The sequence below is a fragment of the Beta vulgaris genome, chromosome 8, assembly GCF_026745355.1.
Source record: "Beta vulgaris subsp. vulgaris cultivar EL10 chromosome 8, EL10.2, whole genome shotgun sequence".
Taxonomy (NCBI): domain Eukaryota; kingdom Viridiplantae; phylum Streptophyta; class Magnoliopsida; order Caryophyllales; family Amaranthaceae; genus Beta; species Beta vulgaris.
Genome location: NC_079209.1, coordinates 49,750,893 through 49,763,454, shown reverse-complemented (window position 1 = coordinate 49,763,454; position 12,562 = coordinate 49,750,893). Strand labels below are relative to the sequence as shown.

Below are 12,562 nucleotides of genomic sequence, written 5' to 3'. Positions count from 1 at the left end.
ACTTTTTAAGTTTTTTTTAGGCCATTGGGCAACGCATCAATGGAGAAATGGAATCTCCTTTACCATAAAGACAAAACGCCAACAAACATCACAAAAATAAAATACAGTACATAAATAAATATAGGCGACAACAAGAGATTCTTTCGGATTGCTTTAGTTTATCCCAGGAAAAACTACAGTAACTCGCAATAATCACTTCACTTTTCTGGGTTTTTTTCACAAGTTGCAGCAAAACCATAAAAATGGCAACTGAATCAAACAAAAACGGAGTTGAAAAACAGGGCAATGATTTTCACGCTCTTCAGGCTATCTGCTACAACCGAGGTTCACTTCAGCTTCTCGATCAGGTCCTTTTTATCCTATTGCAAAAATTACCATTTTCAATTTCTTATAATTATCGCACTCTATAAAGATTGCTAATTTTGCTTTAATTTGGTGTTAATATTAAACAGAGGAAGCTTCCATTGGAAACTGTATACTTGGAAATTCGCAATGCTTCTGATGGATGGTAATTCTATTGCAATTTAATTTAATTTACTATGTTGTTAAGATGCATAAATGGTGGAATTCAATCATAGTTTGAGGGGTTGCATTTATCATTTATGTATATTAACTTGTATGATTAGGTTAGCATAAATTATTATGCTTGTTTCACTTGATTCATTTTAGTTCTTTGTTTTAGAGTTTCATCGTTTGGGGTTACGTTTATAGTCACATTGTCCCAACACTTCTATTGCAGGAAATAACGAATTTGCTATGACTAACTAATGTAGTATTAGTATATGTGACTGTTATTTCCGGGTGAGAAAGAGTTTCCTAATTCCTATGCATGGTATATCTAGATGAGCAGCATTCGATGGCGCGATTGTAGAGTGTAGACATGTCACTTTTTAACCTAGCGTTATGAAGGATGAATCCCATCACGGTGCTATCTGAGTGGTTGTTTGATTGGATGTAAGAAATTATACCTTTTAAGCAATTGCAGTTTGTGGGAGTTTTAATTTTTGGGGAGGTGTTGAGAACTATTGGGCTCCACTTCTTGTGGTTTTGTTTACCAATCAACTTTAAATTTCCCTAATTCCTATGAAGTTTTACTTGTATACTTCTTTACTGATCAAATGATGACCCCGCCCCCCCTAGCAGGACTCACGGACTCACGGACTCACCGCTTTACCTTCCCTAAAGAATAGGTATTCCTAGATAGTTAGTCATTTTTGCTAAAAATAAAATAGCTTAATTGACCCTTACCGGATGATGTCCAACTTGCTCAAATAGTCCTCCGTTCAACTTGCCTTTGCAGTATTTGAAAATGATGTTACTCCCTCAATCTTATAATAAGTAAACTTTCAAGTTCATGCACACAAAGTAAGTTGTAAGTTATTACGTCTGTAATTAATATTGACAGGTATATTGCATTTGTGTTTTGAGCCAACAAATAATAGTTGCGTTAATCTTTTGAGTGACATCTGCTATGGAACATAAAAAAAAATTTTGTGGATAGATATTATGGTGTGGGGAGAGTAAATTCCTCGAGCTCATCTCCAAAAGTTAGAGTTCCATCTTGTATGACTATTGGCTAAGAGAGAATGCATTAAATCAATGAGCTGTAGTGGAAATTATTAGAGAGAAATACGTGATTTCTAGTGAAGAACTAAAGAACAAGGGATTTTCAAGGTAAAATTGTACAATTTCTCAATACCACATCTTTAATTTACGACCTCATAGCAGGCAAGCTATTAGAAATTAGAAAGGAAGAGAACAGGTGCAGATCTTTGTAGCATATACTCAAGGAGTATATCTCTAGACAGCCTGATGTCCTCTGCTTAAACCCTTGGTAACTTTTATTGATTTATTTGGTGATCGAATTTATTCCAAATGGTTGTAAATGTTGTAGTTGGGGTGAATTAGAATTTTGACATCACAAGTAACAAAGATCTTGAAATTAGTCTATAGTGTTTATTCAACTTAAGAGCATGAGATGTGAAGCGTCAATATACATAGCTTGGTCATCTTGTGTCATAACCCCGAGAGAAGAATTTACCGAGAGCTCCTTGTAAAATTTGTGCCACACCATTTTGCAATAGATAGCTTGATGCACTTGAATTATTGTGAATCCAGATGAACAACAGAACCTTCCTGGAATTTGCATGATTTCACCACTGCCTAGCTTTCGATGTCCAAAATACCTTTGATGATTCAGATTTACTACCATCACTGCTCGGTTTCTAATATGTCACAGAGCTTCAGGAAAGAGAGATTGTCATTTATCATTCAGACTTGGTAGAATTCCGTTGCCATGATCAGGATCTTTTTACATTAATTTCAGGCTTGCGATAAAGGAAATGGTGGTTCGTGGTGCACCTGCCATTGCTATTGCAGCTGCTCTCTCTCTGGCTGTGGAATCATCTAACTTAAAGGCATTTCAAGGGACTCCTGAAGATGCAGCTTCTTTTCTTGCACAAAAGTTGGAATATTTAGTCTCTAGGTTTGTATCAGAATTTAATTCAAACCTTTGGTTTCAATCAGCATATTGCCAGTGATTGAGTTGATATAATGATGTGGTGGTTGGTTTTGCACTCATTTTAAATATATGTGCAGCCGTCCAACTGCTGTGAACCTTTCGGATGCCGCCACAAAACTTAAAGAGATTATAGCAAAAGCTGCTTCCACTTGCTCAGAAGCAGATACTGTATTTCAGGTAGAATCACATTTTTCTTTCACTTCTTATATCTTAAACTCATTGCGTTTCTATCGTCTGAACCTACTTATAAGGCTGTTCACTTTGAGTCTATGATAAGACTTCTACTGTACTTACCTTCGCTAAGTAATACTTGTTGCCATCATAGGCTTATATTGAAGCTGCTGAGATAATGCTTGAGGATGATGTCGCCTCAAACAAAGCAATTGGTTCCTATGGAGCTAGTTGTTTTAAAAGCCAGCTGAAAGATGCTATGAAAATATCCATCTTGACTCATTGCAACACTGGGAGGTATGCATTCCCAGAATATGATGATCCCTTCTTATCTATGCATTGAACTATCTGAGCATGTTTCCTATGTTATGTATTCGCTCACGTTCATGCAAATTTTATTGTGAGGTAGATATCTTTTCCTGGAATCCAGTTATTGGATGTTCTTGTTCTGATTGTTGAGATTGTTATTGCTACCTCTTAACAGTCTTGCAACTGCTGGATATGGTACTGCACTGGGGGTCATACGTGCTGTTCATGCCCAAGGAATTCTTGAGAGGGCCTATTGTACAGAAACTCGACCGTTCAACCAAGTACGTACATGTGAGACACCTCATCTATATTTTTAGTGTCTATCAACCACCATGCACAAACACGGACCACAAGATCAAGGAAGATGCATGGGCACTAGCCAGGGATGGCCTAAGATGTTGTGTATAGTATCATAGTATGCATAGGGATGTTTACTAATCCTACCTTGTTCATATGTTATAGGTTAGAGCAAATGGTTCTGAAATCCAATTCATTGACATTCAGGCTTGATATATGTGATTCTGGCAAAAGGTTGAATAAGGTGGTTTCCCTATAAAGAAAGTGTTAGCATATACTTCCTCCGTTCTTTAAAAATTGCAACATATAGAGGTTGCACATTTTTTAAGGAGATGAGAGAGATAGAGAGAGATGAAAAAAGGGACCCGTGTGATAAGGAGAGATAGAGAGAAAACATAGTCAAATTTAGTAATGTTGCAATTAATATTAAACTTCCAAAATGAGGGAAATGTTGCAATCATAAAAGAACGGAGGAAGTAATAATTTTCTAGGGTATTCCCTTTCTCGGGTTTGGGAACTTGAAGTATTGATGGATGCCAGGTCCTTTGAAGTATTTATTCAAGAGTCATTGTTATGTTCCTCTTTTCCTCCTTTCTATCTGCTCGGTTTTTATCTAGTGTTCTGGCTTTCTCCATCTTATGGTTTCCTCTCTAATATAGTAAAACATTTCTCTATTTCCCTAACTAGAGATGTTTACTCAATGGTGATGCTGATTTCTGAATCGGCTTTGGGAGTAAACGATCAGCTTCACAGAGGAGCCAGCCATAGGAGCTTGTGAGGAAGCACTATGGATATTGAACTCTCTCTACCTAAGCATGCTTATTGTGAGGCTATCATTCACTTATGTGCATACCACAAAGGCACCAAGGAAAATGGTCATGGCTTACTATCCAACCCTCTCCCGAGATATGTGTTGTAGAGGGGGTATTGATGGGTCTCAGACTCTTAGTTGATATTTATAATCATGGCCATTTCATTTTAATGGACAAGTTCAAATATCTGGAGAATTATCTCTTGAATGTCTTGCCTGTGCAATTTTTTTTTTTGTTTCTTATTATATGGAATAACTAATATGAAGTTCTAAAGGATTATATAACAAACTCAGATGAGAGCCAAAGGTAGTAGTCCAGTATGTGCGGTTCGACACTGGTTATCCAGACCTTTGCTCTGTTGTGTAAACTTGCAATGGACTGGTGGAGAAAACTAAATTGTGTATCCACTCATGCTTCATACTGCCTCTCACAGGGATCTAGGTTAACTGCTTTTGAGCTAGTGCACGACAACATACCAGCTACACTGATAGCAGATTCTGCTGCAGCAGCATTAATGAAAGCTGGAAATGTTCAAGGAGTTATCGTAGGAGCAGATCGTGTGGCTGCAAATGGTACTTTGATGAAATATCTTAGTGATCGTTGATTTTGTTGAATTTTGCTTGTCTTGGAGGGCGAGGAATGGATTCTCTTTAGTTGACTTGATATGATATTTGTAGGTGATACTGCAAATAAGATTGGAACCTACAGCCTTGCTGTGTCTGCAAAGCATCACGGCATTCCATTTTATGTTGCTGCACCGCTTACATCAGTTGATTTGTCCTTGCCTTCCGGAGAATACATCGTCATTGAGGAAAGGTCTCCAAAGGAATTATTGAATTCTCGTGGAGGTCTTGGAGAGCAAGTTGCTGCATCTGGGATCTCTGTTTGGAATCCAGCTTTTGATGTTACTCCAGCAAATTTGATATCGGGTATCATCACTGAAAAGGTTGATGCTTCCTTCCTCTCCCCTTTCAATATAGGCATGGTGATTGTGTGATGTTGCTTAATATATATTTGGAACTGTATTATTTCACCAGGGTGTCATCACTAAAAGTGGGGATGAAGCTTTTGATATCAAAGATTTTGTGCAGAAGTCGTAGCTCTATGACTTTGTGGAGCCAGCGGCTAGGTAGGAGGAGTTGCGGGAAATGGTATAGGTCTGTATCCCCAATAATTTACTTGCTTCTTGAGGTTAAATGGTTGAAGACCGGGGGGGGGGGGGGGGAAGATTGTGAGCCTCTTTATCCTTGCGTTTGATGGAAGTTCATAATATCCATTTATGCAATATGGAAATAATTTCATCTACGTTGAGGCATTGTATGGATGCCTTGGAAGAAATTTTTCGTCATTGTAAAGCAACTTAAAGCAGTTCAACAGTTCAACTAGCTCGTAATAATACATAGTGACTTATTTATCTTAACTATTATGAAAATGAGGTCTGATGTTCTGTATCTGAGTAATTTTGCTATAGTGCATCTGATTATCTAGCAAGTGAATATGTATCAAACTTCTGTCACGTGATAGAGAGGATATTAATCAGAACAGGAGATCCCCATATTGTAATAGTAAGTTTCTTAAGACACTGAGTGTGTTACCACTGGGTTCCTTATCCAGAGGTAGCAACTTTCTACTATGTTCCTGAATTTCGGTTTCAATACTTTTCTATAAGTGATGATTGTATCAGTTGCTATGGGTTTGTTTGGCATCATTGCCAAACTTAAATTTATGGTTTTGAGAGTTAAAATAGTTATCTGATGTAGATAGTATGATGAACTAAAATTGGTCTACTTATACTAGCCATGTTAATGGTGAACAATGACATCAAATAACTAAAAACCTGTTTTCAATCATTATTTGGTTCTAGTTTCTAAAGAAAATGAAATCTCACAATGACTATGAATATGGTGTAAGATTTTGGTTCTATACATTTAGCACAGTCCTCCTATTAGAGGTAGATCTCTCATTCTCTCTATACAATTGCTGATCTGTGAATTGACATAGGGGGATTAGAGTAATATGTCTTTTGGAAAGCATATGACTGCGTCGATATAGATATATCTGGAGTGTGGTCAATGGGGTTGGTTTTCCTCTTTCAATTGATCATAAATTTCATTATTTGCTTATCGCGAAGATCAGTTCTTAGGGTTTCGGAAAGGAAGGAGGGGATTCAGCCATTCACCGAAGGGGTACAAACATCCGAGTCTTCACTGTGGACCAAAAATATGCGCTTTATCATCGAATGTCCGAGTATGACGCATGGATACATTTTAGTGTATCAAGGGGTGGTTGTGTTCTGTTTCCATAATCCATGATAGCTATTGCCTTTTGGTCTTCTGTCCTTACTGTAATGTTGTTGATTGTCTACTGCTATGTTTACTGAAAAACGAAGTGGTAATAGTGCATTAGTTGATCTTTAACTTATTCAGTCCCCTGCTTTATATATGGCACTAGTGTGATTGCTAAATCTGCTTGTTGTTTTCTCAAAATCTACTTCTGTAGTGAATATGTTTCATACTGATTCATCTTGTAAAACATGTTTGGTTTTCATTGATGTTTGTATAACTGATACTGAAGCTTTGTACTTCTGGAAAACTGTACTCCTACTGCGTGGCTGTGATATAATTTTATGAGTGATTGTTCAAGTGGATTTCTTTGTACAAATACAAGCTATCCAAGGTGTTTTATAAGTTTGTAAGGACATGAGCTGCCACATCGGTTTTGGCGAGGTTTGTGTAGCACATTTGTTCTTTAGAAACTGTCCTATATGTTAGAAAACTTGAAGTTTTGATTTTTGTGACTTGATTTAGCTTGTGTTGTTGTTGCATGCCTTTTGGTTTCTTGGTATGAAGATCTCTTTTTTCTGAAAGATAATTTCTTCTCCATGTAGTACACGATTACACGACAAACTATGTTCTGTGAAATTTTGGAAGGAGGTTGGAGTAGGGTGGGATAGAACTGCTTTTAGCTTCCTGAGAATATATTGACATATATATTCCAATCTCAATCTGCTTATTCATTTGCTATATCCAGCTAAACCCCAACCCTATCATGATGTTAACCGGTTACGTTCGGGTTCAATTCTAGTAGATGTTTGTATAAGTTGTGAGCATATCCTCTACAAGCGAGCATGATAATTACCATGCTAAAGCGAGTTGTGGGCTGTTGTAGTGTTGTGCACTTGTGTGTAATAAGCTCAAGTATGTTCCTTGATTTTGACTACATATATATGTTGCAGCTGGGTGTCTAGGCTACGCATGGTTAATCTGATTAATTTTGTAACAGCTAAATGCTGATTGTGCTACTTTGCTACTATCCTTGGGGTTGAAAGCTGCATGAATGTCAAATATGGCATTCTCTAGTGCACATTTGAAGTTGGAACAAGGGTTTTTTAGTTACTAACATATCTAAGGCAACACAAACTACATTATAATACAAGTAATGTTAAAGTTTTTAAGTATTCTTTTAATCTTTTAGAAAATTGAATAACTCGCATATACAAAAAAAGGTTTCGAAAATTCGATCTTATATTCATTCTAAATTTTTTTAATATTCGATTTACAAAAATTGGAACGTCTAAATATCAGTTATCGGATATCATTATTTTGATAGTCTTACTCCTAGTGTAAGCCTAAGAAGGAATCCTGGTCAAATAAAAAGAATTTAAATGCTAATCAAGTAATCATAGGTGTGCTATTTCGCGAAATCATGAAGCGTACGTTACTGGATGTTGAAGTGGATGCAATACTAGCTGCTATAATTGTTGTCTAGCTAATATTTTGCTGGAAGCATTGCGTTGTTTCAAAAATAGATTTTGGTATTTATATTAGGTTTAGTCTTATAATTTAGTTCCTAAAAAACTTTCTAATATCGGACTTAACTTTTGAACTGAAACAATAATTAAAGCTTTAGAAAAATTTGGTACAGGTAGTAAGATTGATATGTTTAGGTTCGCAATTCATTCTCTAGTATCCAAGCATTTTGTATGTTCCATCACCGAGTACTAATTTTGGGGAGATTTTTTTAGGTGTCGATAGATGGGTAAACGGAAACATGTATGGATAAGGTAGAAGGCCAGAGAGAAGTCAACTCGAGATAGAAGGTCAAAGATAAGGTGAAAAAGGAGTATCGAAGGTAAAACGAAATCACAACTTTGACAAAAAAATCTAAACCTACTTTTTCTCTCTAGTCACCCTCTCTTTTCCCCTTTCCCTTCATTGGTTAGGGCTTGCCATGGATGATGTCATCATGGATGACTTCATTCATGGTAAGCCACAATATTCGATCTGGTTCATTGTAGTTTTTACCAAAGACGAAGTTGATTTGATCTTGTTTGATTGTATTTTGTTTTATTTTCTTTAATACTTATCGTAGATGTTGGTTGGCTTTTCAATTACTGAAATTTCTCTTTTTAAAAAAAAATATTGAAGTAATTGTTTGAATGAAAGTACTTGAATGCCAAAATAGTAATTGTTTGCCATTGCTTTTCTTTAGTGATATCATACACTGAAAGTATTGGGTCAGACGGGCTGACCCAAGTTCATTAAAACCCCTGCAAAAAACTTCAAAAAAAATCATCAATGGCAACTCTCACATCTTCAAATCTCTCTCCAACTTACACTCCTTTCTCAAAACCCATCTTCCCCAAAATCCCTTTCACTACCCTCCTCTCTCTCTCCTCAAAACTCGCTCGACTCGCGGGTCACACGAGTCACCCCACCCCCTCAATTCAACTCTTTTCTCTCTCCTCGAAGTCAGCAATGGAGGTTGCGAAGGCAGAGATGGTGGACGAGGTTCGGCGGACGTTCGTGAGTGGAAAGACGCGGAGCTATGAGTGGAGAGTAAGTCAGGAGAGAGAGAAGTAAGTTACTTTCATTTAGAAGTAAGTTGCTTTCATTTAGAAGTAAGTTGCTTTCATTTAGAAGTAAGTTGCTTTCATTTAGAACTTATTTTATTTCATTCACTTAAGTTTTGTTTCCAGTTAGAATAAAACACGTAAATGAAACAATAAGATAAGTAACTGAACTTAAAAGACATCCAACTGAATTTTTTTTTGAAACCAACTGAAAAAAATTGAAACCAACTGAAAAAAATTGAAACCAAATGAAATAATTTTGAAACCAACTGAAAAAAATTTGAAACCAACTGAAAAAAAAATTGAAACCAACTGAAAAAAAAATTGGAACCAACTGAAAGTCGTCCGACCAAAGATTATGGTCGGACGGTCTGACACAATACCTTCTCTATCATATATATGTGTTTATGTAATTATAGTATTATATATTCCTCCGTTCTTTCTAAATCACTACACACCTTTTGGTCACACATATTAAGATAATGGAAAAAAAACTACGGAAATAAGGTTGTGAGAGAGACATGTAGTCTCCATCATCATATGAAAGAGTAGACAGCGAGAGGAATGCTTATAAAGATGGATATGTAGTACTCCCTCCGTCCCAATTTATTTGCTACATTTTGCCATTTAGGTGTGTCCCAATTTATTTGCTACATTTTGCCATTTAGGTGTGTCCCAATTTATTTGCTACATTTGCAACTATTTCCATATATAGTACATAGGTCCCACACTTTATTTACAAATTTGTCATCACTCCCTCCTTGGTTTTTGTAAATATTTCCATATATAGTACATAGGTCCCACAATTTACCTATTTGCCTTTTTGTTAATTCTTGTTATGGCAATGGTCCTCACTCCCTCCTTGGTCTTTGTGATAAAGCAAATGTAGCAAATAATTTGGGACGGAGGGAGTAATTAATAGTATAACCTTCATAAGAGACAAGCAATGATTAAAAAAGAACAAATTAAAAGACGTATAATTGATAGAAATAATCCCACTTTTCACCGATTTACTTAAAATAGTCTCGTATCTTGAAATTATGGAAACAATCCTTGCTTTAAGATATGTCTGCTTAAAATAGGTCATTTTAGAATAACAAATTCATATATGGTTTTTTGGTATATAAGAAATTATGTAGGCATTAGAAATTCCCATGATTTTCTTATTTGGGTTGTTGTTTGGTTGACATAAAGTGGGAAAAATGGGGGCAATGAAAAATCTTTGGAAAATTGAGATTCTCACAAAACATGAGAATTTATTCATTTCACCTCTGATAATTCAAAATCCAATAGCAATTTATGGTAAGTGCAAATTTCTTGATGTCAACCAAACATATTAAGGCAATTTTGTAAGAATCAAATAAGGGAAATAACTTCATAGGTGTTGAGTCAATATGGGTTTTGATTATGACAAAGCAATGCAATAACTAACGAGGTTTATAAGTTTTATGTGTGCAAGGTTCATAAATCAATAATGGTGTTTTCTAAAGATAATAAGTGAAATTCATGAGTTGTAACCCCAAGAGAAGAATGAAGTTCTTGAATTGAAATTCCAAGAGAAGAAGAGCTTAGTTACATAAGGATGTAATTAGGTTTCTTATGTAAGAAACAAAGATTATTATAAGGTGATGAATTGAAACTATTGAGTGGTTCCTTTGAATAAAGGATTTGTTCCTATGGAACTATGTTAACAGAATTGATATAGGAAAAAAGTTATCTAAACGAGGTCCAGAGGTGGAGTAATGGATATATAACATGGAGTAAATGTTCAAAGCAAATCAATATAAGCCAACAACAAGACTTGATTTCCTAAGCGATGATTCATGATTAGAGTTCGTGTTTAACAGTTTATTTCTGTATCGCAAGAAACTGTCTGTTGTTCCTGAGTTGGAAGGAATGAAGCTTCAGAGTTGAAGACTTCAAAAGAAAAGATATGAAAATTAAGTTCAAGAGTTTGTACTTAGGATTTATGTAAGTATCATATATTGCTTAGTATAAGGAACTAGAAGGAACTCATAAATGCAACAGGTATTTTTGAATTATTTAATTGAGTAGTTTTAGGAAAATAACGTAAATAAATAAAAACAATTTTTATTTTTAATAAAAATATTTTTTGAGTGCTCATCAAGTAAAAACTAATTTCCTAAGTTCTCTCCTTATATTTCTCAAACCACTAATTGACTTACTGGTTAGTTTGTTGAATTAGTCTTTGCTTGTTCCTCAAGGAGTGTGAGCGTGGGTAACTAACTGACTTACTGGTTAGTTTGTTGAATTAGTCTTTGCTTGTTCCTCAAGGAGTGTGAACGTGGGTAATTAACTCAACCTGGTTTACTGCTTCACACTTGATTGACGAGAGACAGTGGCGGAGCTAAAATGGGTCACGTGACCCCACAAATTTTTTTAAAAAAATAAAGGATTTTTCGTGAAAAAAAATTTGCTGCTCCAGACGCAAGCAGTTCAGCGCCAGAAAAGAAGTGGGTCTTATATAGTTGTAATCATGTATATTGTCTGCCAATTGCAAACTTACTTTAATTTTGGGTCCCAATTCCCATAATCCTCAAGCTTTTAATTAAAACAACTCAAAAAATAAAAATCTTTTGATTTTTAAAACTTATCACTTTGTCCCTCCTCCCTTTTTCCAAATGTGAAGCAGTAAATCAACTGAAAACCATATTTCTATTTCTAAATCTTAAGTGTTTTTTAAAAGGCCAGTTGCATTATTAAGTGACTTCCTAAGTTCCTAAAAATCTAAGTTCTTTATAAGTACTAGTGTTTGTTGCAATATCAGGTTGTATGTTGGGGTATAAGGGTTAAGTAATGATCCTTGTAAGACTTAGTGTTAAGTATTGGAGAGTAGGCTTCGAAGTAGAACCTAGATGGAATAGAGTTACAATAATGAAAGTGGATCATTGTGACGAACTTGAGTTCGAGAGGAACTCAAGTTATAGAGAGTAATTGTAATAGAGTTATTGCAATAATATAAGGGTGTGAGGTTTTGCTTTCTTGATAAGGTTCAAGAAGTTTCCTCAATTTTATATATGTATGTCTCTCTTATCACTGTTCCTTTATTGTTTTAAAATTTCGCAAGAAACTTTACTATGAGTTACAAGTAGAATCACTCCCCGTACGTGTTCCTATTGGAGTATCAATTGGTTACACAAATTAGTAGAATAGATAGTCTAGTTTTAGCATAAATTTAGACAAACTCAAGCCTATATTTTGCAACAAGTTCATTCTATCTTATGCTAAACCAACACTATCCCTAGGCATTCGCACCAACCTAGTCATTTTTTCACTTCTCCTTCCTTTTGTTTCCCTTTGAATCTCGAACTACATCGGACATTTTAATAATTAACCCGACAATCTTACTGAATGGATTAAACTAGTCACTAAATAAATTAAACTAATCACTAGTTGTGTTAAAGAATGAGAATTGAATGGATCTAACTGGTCACTGAATAGATAAAGCTAGTCACTAAATAGATTAACTAGTCACTGTATTTAAAAAGGTAATCCGTTCTTTTCTTAATACCAGACTTGAGCCATTGTCTATTTTAAATTAAAAGTAGGTGGTCTCTTACAAGACCAACTGCATAGGAA

The 12,562-nt window shown here is 35.4% G+C and overlaps 1 protein-coding gene across 1 annotated transcript; it reads left to right on the top strand.

The window, feature by feature from the left end:
• Positions 1-5,329, top strand: LOC104883966 (methylthioribose-1-phosphate isomerase). Its single transcript, XM_010668545.4, has 9 exons — positions 1-347; positions 453-508; positions 2,327-2,485; positions 2,599-2,698; positions 2,847-2,989; positions 3,177-3,282; positions 4,544-4,682; positions 4,788-5,056; positions 5,148-5,329. The coding sequence occupies exons 1-9, from the start codon at positions 243-245 to the stop codon at positions 5,208-5,210; spliced, it is 1,140 nt and encodes a 379-aa protein (XP_010666847.2). The 5' UTR covers positions 1-242; the 3' UTR covers positions 5,211-5,329.
• Positions 5,330-12,562: the final 7,233 nt, after the last annotated feature.